At 54.5% G+C, this 23,948-nt stretch overlaps 1 protein-coding gene across 1 annotated transcript in view; it reads left to right on the top strand.

The window, feature by feature from the left end:
- Nucleotides 1–23,948, top strand: part of LOC137358281 (synapsin-1-like) — a 193,336-nt gene that overhangs the window by 22,868 nt on the left and 146,520 nt on the right. The window contains 4 exon segments of the mRNA XM_068024194.1: nt 3,856–3,913; nt 16,787–16,878; nt 20,754–20,910; nt 21,314–21,403. Of these exon segments, the coding sequence (XP_067880295.1) occupies nt 3,856–3,913; nt 16,787–16,878; nt 20,754–20,910; nt 21,314–21,403 (397 nt within the window).

Genomic DNA, 23,948 nt, shown 5'->3' on the forward strand with positions numbered 1-23,948 from the left:
GGAGACTGGAACTGTGCACAGTATTTGAAGTGTGATATGGAGACTGGAACTGTGCACAGTATTTGAAGTGTGATATGGAGACTGGAACTGTGTACAGTATTTGAAGTGTGATACGGAGACTGGAACTGTGTACAGTATTTGAAGTGTGATATGGAGACTGGAACTGTGCACAGTATTTGAAGTGTGATACGGAGACTGGAACTGTGCTCAGTATTTGAAGTGTGATACGGAGACTGGAACTGTGCACAGTATTTGAAGTGTGATACGGAGACTGGAAATGTGTACAGTATTTGAAGTGTAATATGGAGACTGGAACTGTGTACAGTATTTGAAGTGTGATACGGAGACTGGAAATGTGTACAGTATTTGAAGTGTGATATGGAGACTGGAACTGTGTACAGTATTTGAAGTGTGATAGGGAGACTGGAACTGTGCACAGTATTTGAAGTGTGATAGGGAGACTGGAACTGTGCACAGTATTTGAAGTGTGATACGGAGACTGGAACTGTGTACAGTATTTGAAGTGTGATCCGGAGACTGGAACTGTGTACAGTATTTGAAGTGTGATATGGAGACTGGAACTGTGTACAGTATTTGAAGTGTGATATGGAGACTGGAACTGTGTACAGTATTTGAAGTGTGATATGGAGACTGGAACTGTGTACAGTATTTGAAGTGTGATATGGAGACTGGAACTGTGTACAGTATTTGAAGTGTGATACGGAGACTAGAACTGTGTACAGTATTTGAAGTGTGATATGGAGACTGGAACTGTGTACAGTATTTGAAGTGTGATATGGAGACTGGAACTGTGCACAGTATTTGAAGTGTGATATGGAGACTGGAACTGTGTACAGTATTTGAAGTGTGATATGGAGACTGGAACTGTGTACAGTATTTGAAGTGTGATATGGAGACTGGAACTGTGCACAGTATTTGAAGTGTGATATGGAGACTGGAACTGTGCACAGTATTTGAAGTGTGATATGGAGACTGGAACTGAGTACAGTATTTGAAGTGTGATAGGGAGACTGGAACTGTGCACAGTATTTGAAGTGTGATACGGAGACTGGAACTGTGTACAGTATTTGAAGTGTGATACGGAGACTGGAACTGTGCACAGTATTTGAAGTGTGATACGGAGACTGGAACTGTGTACAGTATTTGAAGTGTGATACGGAGACTGGAACTGTGTACAGTATTTGAAGTGTTATATGGAGACTGGAACTGTGCACAGTATTTGAAGTGTGATACGGAGACTGGAACTGTGTACAGTATTTGAAGTGTGATATGGAGACTGGAACTGTGCACAGTATTTGAAGTGTGATACGGAGACTGGAACTGTGCTCAGTATTTGAAGTGTGATACGGAGACTGGAACTGTGCACAGTATTTGAAGTGTGATACGGAGACTGGAAATGTGTACAGTATTTGAAGTGTAATATGGAGACTGGAACTGTGTACAGTATTTGAAGTGTGATACGGAGACTGGAAATGTGTACAGTATTTGAAGTGTGATATGGAGACTGGAACTGTGTACAGTATTTGAAGTGTGATAGGGAGACTGGAACTGTGCACAGTATTTGAAGTGTGATAGGGAGACTGGAACTGTGCACAGTATTTGAAGTGTGATACGGAGACTGGAACTGTGTACAGTATTTGAAGTGTGATACGGAGACTGGAACTGTGTACAGTATTTGAAGTGTGATATGGAGACTGGAACTGTGTACAGTATTTGAAGTGTGATATGGAGACTGGAACTGTGTACAGTATTTGAAGTGTGATATGGAGACTGGAACTGTGTACAGTATTTGAAGTGTGATATGGAGACTGGAACTGTGTACAGTATTTGAAGTGTGATATGGAGACTGGAACTGTGTACAGTATTTGAAGTGTGATATGGAGACTGGAACTGTGTACAGTATTTGAAGTGTGATATGGAGACTGGAACTGTGTACAGTATTTGAAGTGTGATATGGAGACTGGAACTGTGTACAGTATTTGAAGTGTGATACGGAGACTGGAACTGTGTACAGTATTTGAAGTGTGATACGGAGACTGGAACTGTGTACAGTATTTGAAGTGTGATACGGAGACTGGAACTGTGTACAGTATTTGAAGTGTGATATGGAGACTGGAACTGTGTACAGTATTTGAAGTGTGATACGGAGACTGGAACTGTGCACAGTATTTGAAGTGTGATATGGAGACTGGAACTGTGCACAGTATTTGAAGTGTGATATGGAGACTGGAACTGTGTACAGTATTTGAAGTGTGATATGGAGACTGGAACTGTGCACAGTATTTGAAGTGTGATATGGAGACTGGAACTGTGCACAGTATTTGAAGTGTGATATGGAGACTGGAACTGTGCACAGTATTTGAAGTGTGATATGGAGACTGGAACTGTGTACAGTATTTGAAGTGTGATAGGGAGACTGGAACTGTGCACAGTATTTGAAGTGTGATACGGAGACTGGAACTGTGTACAGTATTTGAAGTGTGATACGGAGACTGGAACTGTGTACAGTATTTGAAGTGTTATATGGAGACTGGAACTGTGCACAGTATTTGAAGTGTGATACGGAGACTGGAACTGTGTACAGTATTTGAAGTGTGATACGGAGACTGGAACTGTGTACAGTATTTGAAGTGTTATATGGTGACTGGAACTGTGCACAGTATTTGAAGTGTGATACGGAGACTGGAACTGTGTACAGTATTTGAAGTGTGATATGGAGACTGGAACTGTGTACAGTATTTGAAGTGTGATATGGAGACTGGAACTGTGTACAGTATTTGAAGTGTGATATGGAGACTGGAACTGTGCACAGTATTTGAAGTGTGATATGGAGACTGGAACTGTGTACAGTATTTGAAGTGTGATATGGAGACTGGAACTGTGTACAGTATTTGAAGTGTGATATGGAGACTGGAACTGTGTACAGTATTTGAAGTGTGATATGGAGACTGGAACTGTGTACAGTATTTGAAGTGTGATATGGAGACTGGAACTGTGCACAGTATTTGAAGTGTGATATGGAGACTGGAACTGTGCACAGTATTTGAAGTGTGATATGGAGACTGGAACTGTGTACAGTATTTGAAGTGTGATAGGGAGACTGGAACTGTGCACAGTATTTGAAGTGTGATATGGAGACTGGAACTGTGTACAGTATTTGAAGTGTGATATGGAGACTGGAACTGTGTACAGTATTTGAAGTGTGATATGGAGACTGGAACTGTGTACAGTATTTGAAGTGTGATAGGGAGACTGGAACTGTGCACAGTATTTGAAGTGTGATGGAGATCATTCCGAAACGGACGCCATGTGGGCACCCAGTGCCCGGAAGCTGCAACTACAGCTGTGACTGTTGACATGGGAGAATTGAATGGGAAATGTTGACGTGGCCGTTTACAGCGGTGACAGTCGGCTGCAGAGTGCGACCGGAATCGCGACGGGAAGCAGCAGATTTCTGTGGGCAGCGAGCGTGTCCTCTGCCAGGTTTTCAACAGATGATCAGAATCTGGAAGGTGATAGGGCGATTTGGTCGAGGGTTTTAGAATTCGGAAAGGAGTTGATCGGGTGGGTGGAGAGAAACATCTTCCGCTGGAGCGCTCTCCCACTAAAAAGCGTTCGATGCTTCCCCAGTCAATCGCCGTCAGTCTGAGATTGATAGATTTTTGCTATATATGGAACCAAGACAGGGAGATTGGAGTTAAGATCAAGATCGGACACCATCTGACTGAATGCGGAACAGATTCGAGGGACTGAATGGGCTCCTTATTTTCATTTGTCAAATTATGTCCAAGGTTGGGAACACCATTAATATCTCTCTTTCTTTCTCTCTCTTAGGGCAAAAGTCTTCAAAGGGAAGAAGGTTTGGGGAGAATTTGATTTCAAAGTGGAACAGGTGGGTTTGCCTTCTGCTTACTGAGTTCCTGAGTGTTTGACACCTCGTCTTCACCCTCTCCTCCCCTGACACCGGAGTTAAAATACCACTAATTAGGCACCAACTCAGTTATAATCGCCTCGGAGAGGGGCTGGGAGATCGCTGTCTGCACTGTGGTAAGCCCTAATGCCCGGGTGAGAGGTAAATCAAAACATTACAGAATGAGGCTTCCTCTACACCCAACATCCAATCACCTAGGAGTGCTCGATGGGGACAGTGTAGAGGGAGCTTTACTCTGTATCTAACCCCCGTGCTGTACCTGTCCTGGGAGTGTTTGATGGGGGACAGTGTAGAGGGAGCTTTACTCTGTATCTAACCCCCGTGCTGTACCTGTCCTGGGAGTGTTTGATGGGGGACAGTGTAGAGGGAGCTTTACTCTGTATCTAACCCCCGTGCTGTACCTGTCCTGGGAGTGTTTGATGGGGGACAGTGTAGAGGGAGCTTTAACAATAATAAAAACGGAAAATGCTGGAAATACTCAGCAGGTCTGGCAGCGTCTGTGGAGAGAGAAGCGGAGTTCATGTTTCAGGGCGATGACCTTCCAGTTACAGATGTAATGGGTTTTGAATGAGTACAGAGGCAGGGCAAGTGGGGATGGGGAAGGAAAGAACAAAAGAGAAGGTGTGTGATCGGGTGAAAGGTAGGGGAGATTAATGACAAAAGGGATGATGGTGCGAGGGAACGATGGATGATAACGGGACAAATAAAGAAATGAAAGATGTCTTCAGAGGAGGTATGATTGGGAAAACCAGAGTGTTTTCCAACAACTCCCAGCTAAACAGGTGGGGTCAGAGGTTACAATCGGAAATTGTTGAACTCAATGCTGAGTCCAGAAGGGTAGAAAGTGCCCAATTGGAAGGTGAGGGTCTGTTGCTCGAGCTTGCGTTCACCTGCATGGGAACAGGGCAGGAGGCTGAGGACAGAGAGGTCAGAGTGGGAGCAAGGTGGGCAATTTTAAATGACAGGCCGCCCAAAACCCGAGGTCCCACTTGTGGACTGAACGGAGGTGGTGGAGTTGCACCCATCCAGGCAAGTGGAGAGTATTCCATCACACTCCTGACTTGTGCCTTGTAGATGGTGGACAGGCTTTGGGGAGTCAGGAGGTGAGTTACTCACCTCAGGATTCCCAGCCTCTGACCTGCTCTTGTAGCCACGGTATTTATGAGGCTGGTCCAGTTCAGTTTCTGGTCAATGTTAACCCCTAGGATGTTGATAGTGGGGGATTCAGCGATGGTAATGCCGTTGAATGTCAAGGGGAGATGGTTAGATTCTCTCTTGTTGGAGATGGTCATTGCCTGGCACTTGTGTGGTGCGAATGTTACTTGCCACTTATCAGCCCAAGCCTGGATATTTTCCAGGTCTTGTTGCATTTCTACACGGACTGCTTCAGTATCTGAGGAGTCACGAATGGTGCTGAACATTGTGCAATCATCAGCGAACATCCCCACTTCTGACCTTATGATTGAAGGTAGGTCATTCATGAAGCAGCTGAAGATGGTTGGGCCTAGGACACTACCCTGAGGAACTCCTGCAGTGATGTCCTGGAGCTCAGATGATTGACCTCCAGCAACCACAACCATCTTCCTTTGCGCTAGGTATGACTCCAGCCAGCGGAGAGTTTTCCCCCTGATTCCCATTGACCTCAGTTTTTCTAGGGCTCCTTGATGCCAAACTCGGTCAAATGCTGCCTTGATGTTAAGGGCAGTCACTCTCACCTCACCTCTCGAGTTCAGCTCTTTTGTCCATGTTTGAACCAAGGCTGTAATGAGGTAATTGGCCAGGTTGGATTTTCCTGCTTTTTGTGTACAGGACATACCTGGGCAATTTTCCACATGGTCGGGTCGATGCCAGTGTTGTAGCTGTACTGGAACAGTTATTGCATTTCAGAAGTCCATAATTGGCTGTTGTGTGTTTTGGGATGTCCTGGGGGTTGTCCAAGGCACAAGGTCTGGTATCGAGGACGTCTCTCCGTTCCAGTGATACTGGGAGCAGCCTGCCCACCAGGGGGTGCCCTGGGCCACAGGTTGACCAATCCCTGCCCAGAAAATGTCCAATCAGAACGATGACCAGGCACTGGCTTTCAAAGTTTCAACTAATTAGTTAAACTTTTAATAGAAAGGGATAATTAGTTCCGCATTCCCTCACTCTCTCCCCAGAAACTAATCCCACTGCCCCGCTCTCTCCCCATAGTCCTGCATCAATCCCCAAACTAATCCCACTGCCCCACTCTCTCCCCAAAGCCCTGTGTCAATCCCAAACTAATCCCACTGCCCCGCTCTCTCCCCATAGCCCTGTATCAATCCCCAAACTAATCCCACTGCCCCGCTCTCTCCCCATAGCCCTGTATCAATCCCCAAACTAATCCCACTGCCCTGCTCTCTCCCCATAGCCCTGTATCAATCCCCAAATTAATCCCACTGCCCCGCTCTCGCCCCACAGCCCTGTATCAATCCCCAAACTAATCCCACTGCCCCGCTCTCTCCCCATAGCCCTGTATCAATCCCCAAACTAATCCCACTGCCCTGCTCTCTCCCCATAGCCCTGTATCAATCCCCAAATTAATCCCACTGCCCCGCTCTCGCCCCACAGCCCTGTATCAATCCCCAAACTAATCCCACTGCCCCGCTCTCTCCCCATAGCCCTGTATCAATCCCCAAATTAATCCCACTGCCCCGCTCTCGCCCCACAGCCCTGTATCAATCCCCAAACTAATCCCACTGCCCCGCTCTCTCCCCATAGCCCTGTATCAATCCCCAAACTAATCCCACTGCCCCGCTCTCTCCCCATAGCCCTGTATCAATCCCCAAACTAATCCCACTGCCCCGCTCTCTCCCCACAGCCCTGTATCAATCCCCAAACTAATCCCACTGCCCCGCTCTCTCCCCATAGCCCTGTATCAATCCCCAAACTAATCCCACTGCCCCGCTCTCTCCCCATAGCCCTGTATCAATCCCCAAACTAATCCCACTGCCCTGCTCTCTCCCCATAGCCCTGTATCAATCCCCAAATTAATCCCACTGCCCCGCTCTCGCCCCACAGCCCTGTATCAATCCCCAAACTAATCCCACTGCCCCGCTCTCTCCCCATAGCCCTGTATCAATCCCCAAATTAATCCCACTGCCCCGCTCTCGCCCCACAGCCCTGTATCAATCCCCAAACTAATCCCACTGCCCCGCTCTCTCCCCATAGCCCTGTATCAATCCCCAAATTAATCCCACTGCCCCGCTCTCGCCCCACAGCCCTGTATCAATCCCCAAACTAATCCCACTGCCCCGCTCTCTCCCCATAGCCCTGTATCAATCCCCAAACTAATCCCACTGCCCCGCTCTCTCCCCACAGCCCTGTATCAATCCCCAAACTAATCCCACTGCCCCGCTCTCTCCCCACAGCCCTGTATCAATCCCCAAACTAATCCCACTGCCCCGCTCTCTCCCCATAGCCCTGTATCAATCCCCAAACTAATCCCACTGCCCTGCTCTCTCCCCATAGCCCTGTATCAATCCCCAAATTAATCCCACTGCCCCGCTCTCGCCCCACAGCCCTGTATCAATCCCCAAACTAATCCCACTGCCCCGCTCTCTCCCCACAGCCCTGTATCAATCCCCAAACTAATCCCACTGCCCCGCTCTCTCCCCATAGCCCTGTATCAATCCCCAAACTAATCCCACTGTCCACTCTCTCCCCATAGCCCTGTATCAATCTCAAACTAATCCCACTGCCCCGCTCTCTCCCCATAGCCCTGTATCAATCCCCAAACTAATCCCACTGCCCCACTCTCTCCCCATAGCCCTGTATCAATCTCCAAACTAATCCCACTGTCCACTCTCTCCCCATAGCCCTGTATCAATCCCCAAACTAATCCCACTGCCCCACTCTCTCCCCATAGCCCTGTATCAATCTCCAAACTAATCCCACTGTCCACTCTCTCCCCATAGCCCTGTATCAATCTCAAACTAATCCCACTGCCCCGCTCTCTCCCCCTAGCCCTGTATCAATCCTCAAACTAATCCCACTGCCCTGCTCTCTCCCCATAGCCCTGTATCAATCCCCAAACTAATCCCACTGCCCCACTCTCTCCCCATAGCCCTGTATCAATCCCCAAACTAATCCCACTGCCCCGCTCTCTCCCCATAGCCCTGTATCAATCCCCAAACTAATCCCACTGCCCCGCTCTCTCCCCATAGCCCTGTATCAATCCCCAAACTAATCCCACTGCCCCGCTCTCTCCCCATAGCCGTGTATCAATCTCCAAACTAATCCCACTGCCCTACTCCATGGACTTGAGTAAATCCTCCACTTCCTTGATTTCCTCACACCAGTTGTAACCTCACAGTCCTCTGCCTGCGTCCCCTGAGTGCCCCTCCTCCTCCTCCCGGCCTCTGTTTGTTTTCCTGAAGTCCTGAACAGTCGCTCTTACAGATTGTCCCCCGAGTCTAAACTCAGGAGGTTGGGAGGTGAACCAATGGAGATCTGTAACCTGCCCTCCAGCCCCCGACTGCTGGCGAGCTGGGCATCAGTGTGGGACCCTCTCCCAATCCTGACCCTCACCACCTCTGGACCCTGTGCAGCTTTCCGACAGGGGTCGGGGGAGGGAAGCGCACGTTCGGGCCCTCGTAACCAATCAGAAGCAGCAATGCTGGTGCTGACCATAGCTTCCTCTCCTCACTCCACCCTCAACCATCTGAGCTGGTGAGGGGTGGGGGTGGGGGGGAGGGGAGTGCCAGTGCCGTTGGCAGTGCCCACCCCACCAAAGAGCCAGCTGAGAGCAGCCAAACCGGAACCTGGGACTAAATCGGATGGCCCAGCACCACATTCCGAGCCGTACAGTCCCAGGCTCAGGCATCGAAGGCAAGGGATGGCACTGAGAACCTTCACTCTGAATTTAAATTTGTTTCTTGCCGAGGCGGTCCCTCATTCCTCCATGCCTGGTCCCCAAACAGATGAGTTGTCAGATGGAGTGAGGTCTCCCTCAGTGCTGTCCCTCCGACAGTGCGGCGCTCCCTCAGTACTGACCCTCCGACAGTGCAGCGCTCCCTCAGTACTGTCCCTCCGACAGCGCGGCGCTCCCTCAGTGCTGTCCCTCCGACAGTGCGGCACTCCCTCAGTACTGACCCTCCGACAGTGCGGCACTCCCTCAGTACTGACCCTCCGACAGTGCGGCGCTCCCTCAGTACTGATCCTCCGACAGTGCGGCGCTCCCTCAGTACTGACCCTCCGACAGTGCGGCGCTTCCTCAGTACTGACCCTCCAACAGTGCGGCGCTCCCTCAGTACTGACCCTCCGACAGTGCGGCTCTCCCTCAGTACTGTCCCTCCGACAGTGCGGCGCTCCCTCAGTACTGACCCTCCGACAGTGCGGCGCTCCCTCAGTACTGACCCTCCGACAGTGCGGCTCTCCCTCAGTACTGACCCTCCGACAGTGCGGCGCTCCCTCAGGACTGACCCTCCGACAGTGCGGCGCTCCCTCAGTACTGACCCTCCGACAGTGCAGCGCTCCCTCAGTACTGACCCTCCGACAGTGCGGCGCTCCCTCAGTACTGACCCTCCGACAGTGCGGCACTCCCTCAGTACTGACCCTCCGACAGTGCGGCGCTCCCTCGGTACTGACCCTCCGACAGTGCAGCGCTCCCTCAGTACTGATCCTCCGACAGTGCGGCGCTCCCTCAGTACTGACCCTCCGACAGTGCGGCGCTTCCTCAGTACTGACCCTCCAACAGTGCGGCGCTCCCTCAGTACTGACCCTCCGACAGTGCGGCACTCCCTCAGTACTGACCCTCCGACAGTGCGGCGCTCCCTCAGTACTGACCCTCCGACAGTGCGGCGCTCCCTCAGTACTGACCCTCCGACAGTGCGGCGCTCCCTCAGTACTGATCCTCCGACAGTGCGGCGCTCCCTCAGTACTGACCCTCCGACAGTGCGGCGCTCCCTCAGTACTGACCCTCCGACAGTGCGGCGCTCCCTCAGTACTGACCCTCCGACAGTGCGGCGCTCCCTCAGTACTGACCCTCCGACAGTGCGGCGCTCCCTCAGTACTGACCCTCCGACAGTGCGGCGCTCCCTCAGTACTGACCCTCCGACAGTGCGGCGCTCCCTCAGTACTGATCCTCCGACAGTGCGGCGCTCCCTCAGTACTGATTCTCCGACAGTGCAGCGCTCCCTCAGTACTGACCCTCCGACAGTGCGGCACTCCCTCAGTACTGACCCTCCGACAGCGCGGCGCTCCCTCAGTACTGACCCTCCGACAGTGCGGCGCTCCCTCAGTACTGACCCTCCGACAGTGCGGCGCTCCCTCAGTACTGACCCTCCGACAGTGCGGCGCTCCCTCAGTACTGATCCTCCGACAGTGCGGCGCTCCCTCAGTACTGATCCTCCGACAGTGCGGCGCTCCCTCAGTACTGATCCTCCGACAGTGCGGCTCTCCCTCAGTACTGACCCTCCGACAGCGCGGCGCTCCCTCAGTGCTGACCCTCCGACAGTGCGGCGCTCCCTCAGTGCTGACCCTCCGACAGTGTGGCGCTCCCTCAGTGCTGACCCTCCGACAGTGCGGCGCTCCCTCAGTGCTGACCCTCCGACAGTGCGGCGCTCCCTCAGTACTGACCCTCCGACAGTGCGGCGCTCCCTCAGTACTGACCCTCCAACAGTGCGGCGCTCTCTCAGTACTGACCAACCGACAGTGCGGCGCTCCCTCAGTACTGACCAACCGACAGTGCGGCGCTCCCTCAGTACTGATCCTCCGACAGTGCGGCGCTCCCTCAGTACTGACCCTCCGACAGCGCGGCGCTCCCTCAGTGCTGACCCTCCGACAGTGCGGCGCTCCCTCAGTACTGACCCTCCGACAGCGCCGCGCTCCCTCAGTACTGACCAACCGACAGCGCGGCGCTCCCTCAGTACTGACCAACCGACAGCGCGGCGCTCCCTCAGTACAGACCCTCCGACAGCGCGGCGCTCCCTCAGTACTGACCATCCGACAGCGCGGCGCTCCCTCAGTACTGACCAACCGACAGCGCGGCGCTCCCTCAGTACTGACCCTCCGACAGCGCGGCGCTCCCTCAGTACTGACCCTCCGACAGCGCGGCGCTCCCTCAGTACTGACCCTCCGACAGCGCGGTGCTCCCTCAGTACTGACCCTCCGACAGTGCGGCGCTCCCTCTGTACTGACCCCCCGACAGTGCGGCGCTCCCTCAGTACTGACCCTCCGACAGTGCGGCGCTCCCTCTGTACTGACCCCCCGACAGTTCGGCGCTCCCTCAGTACTGACCCCCCGACAGTGCGGCGCTCCCTCAGGACTGACCCACCGACAGTGCGGCGCTCCCTCAGTACTGACCCCCCGACAGTGCGGCACTCCCTCAGTACTGACCCTCCGACAGTGCGGCGCTCCCTCAGTCCTGACAACGGGGGAGTGTCGGGTCTGGATTACGGGGTCCGAGTCTCTGGAGTGGGGGCTCAAACCCCACGACCCTCTGACTCAGAGACGAGAGCGAGACTCAGTTTGGATGTTACTGTTACTTTCAAACTGCATCATTCACAAAAGCAAACAGGAAGATAATTACGTCAAATCGCAGGCAGCAGCTTCGATTAAACCAAAATTAATTTACGGAAAGACTCTTTAGCGGTTTCCCAGCTGAAAATAATGTATCCCTTTTCAAATGATGTGTCACAATTGCAGTTCCCAGCAGTGTCCTCATATTAAATAAATTGTTCTTCAGCTTTAAGTGAATCCGTGAATAACTTCACCGTTCTGGCTCAAATTATCCCCATCTCTCAATTTGGTGTAATTCCCATTATAACATTTTCTCATCCTCCTTGTCATAATATTCATGAAAAAAAAGACAGATGTTTGCGAAATAGAGCAGTCGCTGCAACTGGTACAGCACAGGGTTAGCTACAGAGTAAATCTCCCTCCACACTGTCCCCTTCAAACACTCCCCAGGACAGGTACAGCACAGGGTTAGCTACAGAGTAAATCTCCCTCCACACTGTCCCCTTCAAACACTCCCCAGGACAGGTACAGCACAGGGTTAGCTACAGAGTAAATCTCCCTCTACACTGTCCCCTTCAAACACTCCCCAGGACAGGTACAGCACAGGGTTAGCTACAGAGTAAATCTCACTCCACACTGTCCCCTTCAAACACTCCCCAGGACAGGTACAGCTCATAGGGTCCCGAGGCGCCTACGTGAGGTCGCGGATCCAGATCCTGGAAGATTTGGACCGCGCCTCACCCTTCTTCTACTCGCTGGAAAAATGGCGGGGGGTCCGTAAGCAGCTCGTCGAGCTGCTGGCCGACGATGGTTCCTCCATCACGGATCCGGAGGGAATGGGCCTCCTGGTCCGGACTTATTACAGTGCGTTGTTCTCTCCGGATCCGTCCAGCGAGGATGCGCGCAGAGTTTTGTGGGAGGCCCTGCCGCAGGTCAGCCCGAAGGGCGCCGAAGGCTCCGCTCACGTTGGCGGAGCTGACTGGCGCCCTCCACCAGCTCTCGAGGGGCAAATCCCCAGGGCTGGATGGGTTGACCGTGGAGTTCCTCAGGGCGTTCTGGGACGTCCTGGGGGACGATTACGCGCGGGTCCTGGGGGAAAGCCTGGCGACCGGGGAGATGCCCCTCTCGTGGCGCAGGGCGGTCATCGTCCTGCTGCCGAAGAGGGGCAATCTCCGCCTGCTTAAAAACTGGCGTCCGGTCTCCCTCCTCAGCACGGATTATAAGATCTTTGCCCGGGCTATGTCTACCCGCCTGGGCTCCGTGCTGGACCACATGATCCACCCCGACCAGTCCTACACGGTCCCGGGCCGGTCCATCCAGGACAACATCCACCTGGTCCGGGACCTGATCCATCTTTCCCAGAGGACTGGTCAGTCGGTCGCCTTTCTCTCCCTCGATCAGAAGAAGGCGTTCGACAGGGCGGATCAGGAATCCCTTTTCGGGACTCTGCGCGCTTTCGCGAGGATCAATTGGGAGAAATGTTCCGGACTCCTGGTTGGTCAGTGGCGGGTGGACTCCCTGCCGGAGGACATGACACCTTTTGCGTGGAGCACCACGCACCTCCTCTATCTGGGAGTCCATCTTAGCCCCACTGAGGAAGCCTGTTCAGCAAACTGGCAGGAGTTGGAGGCGAAAGTCACCGCTCGGCTGGGGCGCTGGACAGGACTGCTCCGAGTGCTTTCCTACAGGGGCCGAGCGCTGGTCATAAACCAACTGGTGGCCTCCATGTTGTGGTACCGGTTGGTCACTTTGGCCCCGCCCCCTGTATTTGCCACCAAGATCCAGAAGAAACTCGTCGATTTCTTCTGGGGCAAGAGGAAACACTGGGTCTCTGCCGCGGTCCTGAGTCTCCCGATCGAGGAGGGCGGTCAGTCGCTGGTGTGCGTCCGCACCCAGGCTGCCACTCTCCGCCTTCGGACCCTGCAGAGATACCTGTACGTCGAACGTCCTCCCAGATGGTGTGCGCTGGCGACGTATTTTTTCCGCCAGTGTCACTGCCTTCAAGATGACACGCAGCTCCCGGTGGAGTCCGTTAGCCGCGCCTCTCTGAGGGAGTTGCCTGTCTTTTACTGGGATCTATTCCGAGTCTGGAACATGGTCGCCTCAAGTCAGGGCGCTCCCCCGCCGGCGGAGGAGAGCGCCTCGGCTGTCCGGGCGGCTGACTGCGGGGACGGTCCGGCGGGCGGAGGAGTAGCCGAAACCCCCGGGACGCCCCTCACTGTGGGTGGCGAGGGGGCTCAGGAGAACGGATCGCTCCTGGCCGAGCTAACCCCTGCTCGGCCGGAACTGCTCATCAGACCCAGGCCACAAAACCCTCCTCGGGAGCCGGTCCCGCACAACCCGAGCCGCCTCTCGGAAATGCCCTCCGTGCCATTCCAATCGGCGTTGAGGGGTTTCCTGTACGGGCTGCTCCTGCACACTCTCCACTTCCTCACCCTCGTCAGCCGGCCGGACACGCCCTGGCAGTCCGCGTTGCCATCTGGCGGCGAGGGGAAACCCCGATGGAGGTCTCTCTACGCGGGAGTCTTCCCCCTTTACATCGGGGACCTGGGGTGGAGGGTGTTGCACAGAGCAGTCCCGTGCAATAGACTTTTAAGTAGGTTCACGGACTCCCAGGCCCCCTGTACTTTCTGCGGCCTGGACAAGTCCGTGTTCCATGTTTATACGGAGTGTGCGAGGTTGCAGCCCCTCTTTGAGTATTTGAAGGGGCTGCTCGTCAAGTTCTGGCTGCACTTCAGTCCCACACTCCTGATCTTTGGGCACGCGGTGAGGAGGGACGTGGGCCGGGAGGAGGATCTCCTCGTCGGTCTGCTCCTGGGCCTGGCCAAGGTGGCAAGTCACAAGTCCAGGCTGCGGGCCGTCGGGGGGTCCGTAGTGCTGGTGTTTGAGGAAGTGGAGGGGAGAGGATGCCCTGCTTCTAGACTGCAGATGTCAGGGTAATGAGATTTGTTTGGTTACTGTGTCACTGTTAGGGTGGGACCCGGTGACCCCGGAACAGTGAGCCTCTCACCCTGACGGTGAGACCACCAGACTCTATTGAGCGGAAAGTTAAATCACGAGGGGTGTGTATAATGTGTGGCTGGTCAGGTTCCAGTGACCCCATGTGTGACGCTGTGACTGACCCTCCCTCTGTATCTCATCAGTGCCTCTTGTGACCTTCTAATCAGTCTCTCCCTTTCCCGTTTTTTATCCCCCCTCCCTCTCTCGTCTTTTTCTCTCTGTCTCGTTCTCTATTTCCCACTTTGTCTCACTTTCAACCTTTCATTTATCTTTCTCGCCTTTATATTTCTACCTCTCTCTCTGTCTATCACCTTCCTCCCCATCCCCTCCCTTCCCCTCTCTCATTCCCCTCACTCTCTCCCCCTCCTTCCGCCCCCCACAACCCCTCTCTCCCTCCACCCCCTCCCCACATTCCCCTCACTCCCTCCCCCCTCTCATTGTCCTCCCTCCGCTCCCTCCATCGCCTCTCACCCTCAATCCTTGCCTTCCCTCACCATTCTCCCACCCTCCCACTCTCCACTTACAATGTCCCCGCCTTCCTCTCACCCCTTCCCCTCCCACCATAACCTAACTCCCCACCCTCTCCTCTACCCCTCTCCCTCCCTCTCTCCCCGTCTGCCTCCTCTCTCTCTCTTTCATTCCTATCTCCCTCCCCTCTTCTCTCCCTCTCTCCCTCTCACTCCTGACTCTCTCTCGTCCCTTTCTCTCTCCCCCCTCCCTCTCTCTCTCCCCCCCTCTCCCTCTGTCTCTCTCTCTCCCTCCCCCGTCTCTCTCTCTCCCTCCCCCGTCTCTCTCTCTCCCTCCCCCGTCTCTCTCTCTCCTCCCCCTGTCACTCTCTCTCCCTCCCCCTGTCTCTCTCTCCCTCCCCCTGTCTCTCTCTCCCTCCCCCTGTCTCTCTCTCCCTCCCCCTGTCTCTCTCTCCCTCCCCCTGTCTCTCTCTCTCCCTCCCTCCCCCTGTCTCCCTCTCTCCCTCCCCTGTTTCCCTCTCCCTCCCCGTGTCTCTCTCTCCCTTCCCGTGTCTCTCTCTCCCTTCCCGTGTCTCTCTCTCCCTCCCTCTGTCTCTCTCTCTCCCTCCCTCTGTCTCTCTCCCTCCCTCCGTCTCTCTCTCTCCCTCCCTCCGTCTCTCTCTCTCCCTCCCTCCGTCTCTCTCTCTCCCTCCCTCCGTCTCTCTCTCTCCCTCCCCCTGTCTCTCTCTCTCCCTCCCCTGTCTCTCTCTCTCTCCCTCCCCTGTCTCTCTCTTTCCCTCCCTGTCTCTCTCTTTCCCTCCCCTGTCTCTCTCTTTCCCTCCCCTGTCTCTCTCTTTCCCTCCCCGTCTCTCTCTCTCTCCCTCCCCGTTTTTCTCTCTCCCTCCCCCATCTCTCTCTCTCTCCCTCCCCCGTCTCTCTCTCTCCCTCCCCCCGTCTCTCTCTCTCCCCTCCCCCCGTCTCTCTCTCTCCCTCCCCCCGTCTCTCTCTCCCTCTCCCGTCTCTCTCTCTCCCTCCCCCCGTCTCTCTCTCTCCCTCCCCCCGTCTCTCTCTCTCCCTCCCCCGTCTCTCTCTCTCCCTCCCCCCGTCTCTCTCTCTCCCTCCCCCTGTCTCTCTCTCTCCCTCCCCCTGTCTCTCTCTCTCTCCCCCCCACTCTCGCTCTCTCTCTCTCTCCCTCCCCCGTCTCTCTCTCTCTCCCCCCCACTCTCGCTCTCTCTCTCTCTCTCCCTCCCTCCGTCTCTCTCTCTCCCTCCCCGTCTCTCTCTCTCCCTTACCCTGTCTCTCTCTCTCCCTCCCCTGTCTCTCTCTTTCCCTCCCCTGTCTCTCTCTTTCCCTCCCCGTCTCTCTCTCTCTCCCTCCCCGTTTTTCTCTCTCCCTCCCCATCTCTCTCTCTCTCCCTCCCCCATCTCTCTCTCTCTCCCTCCCCCTGTCTCTCTCTCTCCCTCCCCCCGTCTCTCTCTCTCCCTCCCCCCGTCTCTCTCTCTCCCTCCCCCCGTCTCTCTCTCTCCCTCCCCCCGTCTCTCTCTCTCCCTCCCCCCGTCTCTCTCTCTCCCTCCCCCGTCTCTCTCTCTCCCTCCCCCGTCTCTCTCTCTCCCTCCCCCTGTCTCTCTCTCCCTTACCCTGTGTCTCTCTCTCTCTCCCCCCCACTCTCTCTCTCTCTCTCTCTCCCTCCCCCGTCTCTCTCTCTCCCTCCCCCGTCTCTCTCTCTCCCTCCCCCTGTCTCTCTCTCCCTTACCCTGTGTCTCTCTCTCTCTCCCCCCCACTCTCTCTCTCTCTCTCTCTCCCCCCCCCACTCTCTCTCTCTCTCTCTCTCTCCCCCCCACTCTCTCTCTCTCTCTCTCTCTCCCTCCCACTCTCTCTCTCTCTCTCTCCTGTATTGGTGTTCCCACAGGCGGAGTTCTCCGAACTCAATGTGATCTCTCACGCCACTGGCAGTTTCAGCGTTGACATGGAGGTGTATCGGAACGGAGTGAAAGTCGCGAGGTGAGATGGAGGAAGATGTAAGACTAGTGCATGTCAGCGCTCACTCAGTCTCAGTGAGAGTGATCCAATTATCCAGCAGTACCTAATTCACAGGGGTGGGGGGGTTTATATATAGAATAACCTATATCCAACAGGCTGGAATTTCTTCGTACTGTCCCTGTCCTGGGAGTGTTTGATGGGGACAGTGTAGAGGGAGCTTTACTCTGTATCTAACCCCCGTACTGTACCTGTCCTGGGAGTGTTTGATGGGGGATAGGGTAGAGGGAGCTTTACTCTGTATCTAACCCCCGTGCTGTACCTGTCCTGGGGCATGTTTGATGGGGGACAGTGTAGAGGGAGCTTTACTCTGTATCTAATCCCCCGTGCTGTACCTGTCCTGGGGCATGTTTGATGGGGGACAGTGTAGAGGGAGCTTTACTCTGTATCTAACCCCGTGCTGTACCTGTCCTGGGAGTGTTTGATGGGGGATAGGGTAGAGGGAGCTTTACTCTGTATCTAACCCCCGTGCTGTACCTGTCCTGGGGCATGTTTGATGGGGGACAGTGTAGAGGGAGCTTTACTCTGTATCTAATCCCCCGTGCTGTACCTGTCCTGGGGCATGTTTGATGGGGGACAGTGTAGAGGGAGCTTTACTCTGTATCTAACCCCGTGCTGTACCTGTCCTGGGGCATGTTTGATGGGGGACAGTGTAGAGGGAGCTTTACTCTGTATCTAACCCCAGTGCTGTACCTGTCCTGGGAGTGTTTGACGGGGACAGTGTAGAGGGAGTTTTACTCTGTATCTAACCCCTGTGCTGTACCTGTCCTGGGACATGTTTGATGGGGGACAGTGTAGAGGGGGTCATTACCTGATTCTGTGCCATGTTCAATCTGTTCTCGTTAGCTCCACTCCCTTGCCCTTTCCCTGTATCCCTGCGGTCTTTCCCGCTTCAGCTGCCTATGAGGAAACTCCTGACTGAATCAGTTAAGCTGTGGTGTTTTGTTTTTTCTCTGAGTTTGGTGTCTGTGAGCCCTGTCTCCCTCCCCCCCCCCACCAACCCCCCCGGCCCCGACAACCAAGTAAATAACATGAGATGCCAGGACAGGATATGACTGTCAGACCTCAGTCAAAACACTGCACTTGCCACAAGCCAGGGCCAGGGCGGGATTTGGGAATGCCGACTTACCACAGAGATCTGGGAACGTCTTAAGGAAAACTGACCCTTTCCCGGCCCCCCTTCGGAAAATCTCTGCCAGGGAAAACCGGCTCCCGCTGGCTAACCTCTACATTCCCATCTGGACTTGCGTCCTCTGTTGCACTTCCTCCTGCCCACCCATCACGCTGGCCCGCGTGCTCACTGATCGACAGGGCTCCCTCCCCGCGGTCCCGCCAGCGCCTCGATTTTAACATCCTTCTCCTCGTCTCCCCTCCCTTTCCCCGAGGTTGAGGAATCCAGAGCCCGACCACTCTCAGAGCGGGCGAGCGGCGGCTCTCCTCGCCTCCCCGGGGGAAACAGTCCCCCCACCCCTCCCCCACCCGACTCTCCCGACCTCCCCTCGTAACCGGGGCCCCTGGCGACGCCGCTGTCGAACCTCACCTGCCGTTTACGCGCCCACCTCGCGAGGCGCTTTGGACTAAAACGTAAATGCTTCTCGGAAGGTCAAAGGTGAGGTTTCCCGCCCCGAGCCCCGAGCTGGCGAATCAGGGAGGGAATTACTGCGGTGCAGGTGCCCCATCTCAGGGTTCGCTCGAACCACCAACAAATTGCTTTTATAAAGTGCCTGTGACCGAGTAAAACGCCCGCAAAGCGCTTCACAGGAGCGTAAATCGGACAACCTTTAACCCCCGAGCCACACGAGGAGATATTAGGGGTAGGTGACCAAAAGCTCGGTCAATGGGGTCAGTTTTCAGGGACATAGGAGCAGGAGTAGGCCATTCGGCCCTTCGAGCCTGCTCTGCCATTCAGTTAGATCACAGCTGGTCATCTACCTCTACGCCACTTTTCCCCACTATCCCAATCTCCTTTTCATTAGTCTCCAGATATCTATCGATTTCTGTCTTGAACATGCTCGATGATTGAGCTTCCACAGCCCTCTGGGGTAGAGAATTCCACAGATTCACCACCCTCTGAGTGAAGAAATTCCTCCTCATCTCAGTCTAATATGGCCTGCCCCTTTATTTATTTATTTAGAGATACAGCACTGAAACAGGCCCTTCGGCCCTCCATATTCTGAGACTGTGACCCCTGGTTCGAGACTCACCAGTCAGGGGAAACATCCTATCCACATCCACCCTGTCACATCCCGTAAGAATTTTGTACATTTCAATGATATCACCTCTCATTCTTCGAAACTCTAGAGAATACAGGTCCAGTTTCCTCAATCTCTCCTCATAAGGCAATCCCGCCATCCCAGGGATTAGTCTGGTGAACCTCCGTTGCACTCCCTCTTTGGCCGGTATATCCTTCCTTAGATAAGGAGATCAAAACTGTACACAATACTCCAGGTGCGGACTCACCAAGGCTTTATACAATTGCAGCAAGACATCTTTACTCCTGTACTCAAATCCCCTAGTGATGAAGGCCAACATATCATTTACCTTCCTAATTGCTTGCTGCATCTGCAGACTAGCTTTTAGTGACTCATGAACAAGGACACCCAGGTCTCTTTGGACATCAACACTTCCCAACCTCTCACTATTTAAGAAATAATCTGCCTTTCTGCTTTTTCTACCAAAGTGGATAAATTCACACTTATTCGCATTATATTCCATCTGCCACGTTCTTGCCCATTCACTGAGCCTGTCCAAATCCCCTTGAAGCCTCCTTGCACCCTCCTCACAAAATTGTCTTAAAGGAGGAGAGAGAGAGGCGGAGAGGTTTAGGGAGGGAATTCCAGAGCTTAGGGGCCCCAGGCAGCTGAAGGCACGGCCGCCAATGGTGGAGCGATGGGAATCGGGGGATGGTCAAGAGGCCGGAATTGGAGGAGCGTAGAGATCTCGGAGGCTTGTAGGGGCTGGAGGAGGTTACAGAGATAGGGAGAGTTGTAGGGGCTGGAGGAGGTTACAGAGATAGGGAGGGTTGTAGGGGACTGGAGGAGGTTACAGAGATAGGGAGGGTTGTAGGGGACTGGAGGAGGTTACATAGATAGGGAGGGTTGTAGGGGCTGGAGGAGATTACAGAGATAGGGAGGGTTGTAGGGGACTGGAGGAGGTTACAGAGATAGGGAGGGTTGTAGGGGCCGGAGGAGGTTACAGAGATAGGGAGGGTTGTAGCGGCTGGAGGAGGTTACAGAGATAGGGAGGGTTGTAGGGACTGGAGGAGGTTACAGAGATAGGGAGGGTTGTAGGGGCCGGAGGAGGTTACAGAGATAGGGAGGGTTGTAGGGGCTGGAGGAGGTTACAGAGATAGGGAGGGTTGTAGGGGACTGGAGGAGGTTACAGAGATAGGGAGGGTTGTAGGGGACTGGAGGAGGTTACAGAGATAGGGAGGGGGTGAAGAGGTCACAGAGGGGTTTGAACAGGAGGATGAGAATTTTGGAATGGATGTGTTGCTGGACCGGGAGCCGGTGTAGGTCAGCGAGCACTGCGTGTGGGGGCGGTGTGGGAGGGTTGTGAGTTAACAGAGTTTTGGATGAGCTGAGGTTTACAGACGGAGGAAGATCGAGGGAGCGGTGGAATAGCCGAGTCTAGAGATGCAGATTGAAGACTGGAGTTTTTTGGTATTCTGGACGCCAGTGAGCTGGTGTGGGTGGTAGGGACTTTGTGAGAGAGGGGGAATGACCTCTGAACTGTAAAGGTCATGGGTCAAAGAGTAGGGGTGCCCCCCTCATTCCTCCCGCTACACACACACACACCCTGAGTAACAAGCCTGGTGCCTCTTCTTGTTCTGGGTACAGGTCCTTCACCCCAGACTTTGTCCTCGTGCGGCAGCATGCCTACAGCATGGCCAAGGGCGGAGACTTCCGGAACATCGTCATCGGGCTCCAGTACGCCGGGGTTGCCAGCATGAACTCCCTGCACTCCGTCTACAACTTCTGCGACAAGCCCTGGGTGGTAAGTGCGAGTTTGGAGGGAATTGAAGTGGGGGAGGGAGGGGGGGGGAGGGCGGTGGAGGGGACTTCCCCCCCTCCCCCACCCCAGGGAGCTTCGTCTGGGAGCCGCCGCGGCCCAGGAGAGCAGGACGGCCTCACCCCCACCCAACCCTCGTCCTCCGGGACTATCCCTGGGCTGTCTTGCATTAGCTCATCCGATGCTCAGGGGTAGCGGGGCTGGCAGGACACGGGTTGGAGCAGTTTTCCTCTGGTGGGGAGAGGGGGGGTGAAATACAGAGAGGACGTCGTGTTAAATTGGGGTGGGGATAGTCATCCTTTGGGTGCTAACTCGAGAGAGGGGGGAGTCGTCCGAGACCGCCCTTGTATTGACCCTGTTAATCATGTCTTCCCTTCTCTGTGTCTAGTTCGGGCAACTGGCAAAGATCTATAAGAAACTGGGTCCCGAGGAGTTCCCTCTCATCGAGCAAGTTTTCTACCCGAACCACAAGGAGATGGTAAGTAGCCCTGGGCCTGGGCGTGCACACACAGTCTCAACAAATAGCGTTAAGCTCGAGGAGAAGGGCTCCCTGCTTTGTAACCACTGAGGATTTTGAGTCACATTTAAACGCCTACTTAAAGCCATGAGTAAAGAGACGGGGGTATTTCTTACGGGATTCACCCACAGGATGTCGCCAGACCAGCGTTTATTGCCCATCCCTAATTGCCCCTTGAGAAGGTGGTGGTGAGCTGCCTTCTTGAACCGCTGCAGTCCGTGTGGGGGTAGGTACACCCACAGTGCTGTTAGGGAGGGAGTTCCGGGATTTTGACCCAGCGACCGTGAAGGAACGACCGATATAGTTCCAAATCAACTACAACTTGCATTTATCTAGCACCTTGGATTAAGGGGAAATGCCCCAAAGGGGCTTCAGAGGAGACTAAACCGGACACGGAGTCAATGTAAAGAAATATTAGGGACAGACGGCCAAAAGCTCAGTCAGAGAGGTCGGTTTTAACCAGCGTCTTAAAGGAGGAGAGAGAGAGGCGGAGAGGTTTAGGGAGGGAATCCCAGAGCTTAGGGCCCCAGGCAGCTGAAGGCACGGCCGCCAATGGTGGAGCGATGGGAATCGGGGATGGTCAAGAGGCCGGAATTGGAGGAGGGCAGAGATCTCGGAGGGTTGTAGGGGCTGGAGGAGGTTACAGAGATAGGGAGGGTTGTTGGGGGCTGGAGGAGGTTACAGAGATAGGGAAGGTTGTAGGGGCTGGAGGAGGTTACAGAGATAGGGAGAGTTGTGGAGACTGGAGGAGGTTACAGAGATAGGGAGGGTTGTAGGGACTGGAGGAGGTTACTAAGATACGGAGGGTTGTACGGGCTGGAGGAGGTTACAGAGATAGGGAGAGTTGTGGAGACTGGAGGAGGTTACAGAGATAGGGAGGGTTGCAGGGACTGGAGGAGGTTACAGAGATAGGGAGGGTTGTAGGGGCTGGAGGAGGTTACAGAGATAGGGAGGGTTGTAGGGGCTGGAGGAGGTTACAGAGGTAGGGAGGGTTGTAGGGACTGGAGGAAGTTACAGAGATAGGGAGGGTTGCAGGGGACTGGAGGAGGTCACAGAGATAGGGAGGGTTGCAGGGGACTGGAGGAGGTTACAGAGATAGGGAGGATTGTAGGGGCTGGAGGAGGTTACAGAGATAGGGAGGGTTGTTGGGGCTGGAGGAGGTTACAGAGATAGGGAGGGTTGTAGGGGCTGGAGGAGGTTACAGAGATAGGGAGGGTTGTAGGGGCTGGAGGAGGTTACAGAGATAGGGAGGGTTGTAGGGGCTGGAGGAGGTTACAGAGATAGGGAGGGTTGTTGGGGCTGGAGGAGGTTACAGAGATAGGGAGGGTTGCAGGGGACTGGAGGAGGTTACAGAGATAGGGAGGTTTGTCGGGGCTGGAGGAGGTTACAGAGATAGGGAGGGTTGTAGGGGCTGGAGGAGGTTACAGAGATAGGGAGGGTTGTAGGGGCTGGAGGAACTTACAGAGTTAGGGAGGGTTGTAGGGGCTGGAGGAGGTTACAGAGGTAGGGAGGGTTGTCGGGGCTGGAGGAGGTTACAGAGATAGGGAGGGTTGTCGGGGCTGGAGGAGGTTACAGAGATAGGGAGGGTTGTCGGGGCTGGAGGAGGTTACAGCGATAGGGAGGGTTGTCGGGGCTGGAGGAGGTTACAGCGATAGGGAGGGTTGTCGGGGCTGGAGGAGGTTACAGAGATAGGGAGGGTTGTCGGGGCTGGAGGAGGTTACAGAGTTAGGGAGGGTTGTCGGGGCTGGAGGAGGTTACAGTGTTCGGGAGGGGTGTCAGGGCTGGAGGAGGTTACAGAGGTAGGGAGGGTGGTGATGTTGGGAGAGTGTGTGTGATGGAGAGGGTAGACTTTGCCCTGCTGGGTGGTAGTTTGCAGATTTGGATGATGTTTCAGTTTGATCTCTCCATTGTATCAGTGTCTCTCAGTTGTGGTCAATCTTTTTTGCACCTTTCTTGCCCCGACATCCAGTTTACAACATCAGGAGCGACATCAGCAGTTTTCCAATGCAAGGGGGCAAATCCGGACTCATGCAAGTTTTGAAAGAGCCTATAATTAAATCTTCTGCAATTTCCTTACCTGTGCGGCTCTCCCTCAGTACTGACCCTCCGACAGTGCGGCACTCCCTCAGTACTGACCCTCCGACAGTGCGGTGCTCCCTCAGTACTGACCCTCCGACAGTGCGGTGCTCCCTCAGTATCTGTACCGGGGGAGTGTCGGGCCTGGGCTTCGGGGCTGGACCTCTGGATTTCTCCCGGGGCAAATTCGCCCCCTTAAGCACCACCAGTACCTGTTTGGGGGATCTTGCTGTGCACTGTTTGTCCGCTGTGCTTGCCGACCAACCAAGAACTGGCTTTCAAAAGTAATTGAGTGCCTGCATGGCTCTTTTGCACATCCAGATGACGGTGAAGGGAAGTATACGGAAATGCAAGTGTTGTTAATTCATTCATGGGATGTGGGCGTCGCTGGCTCGGCCAGCATTTAATGCCCATCCCTAATTGCCCCTTG

Source organism: Heterodontus francisci, chromosome 49 (genome assembly GCF_036365525.1).
Source record: "Heterodontus francisci isolate sHetFra1 chromosome 49, sHetFra1.hap1, whole genome shotgun sequence".
Classification (NCBI taxonomy): Eukaryota; Metazoa; Chordata; class Chondrichthyes; order Heterodontiformes; family Heterodontidae; genus Heterodontus; species Heterodontus francisci.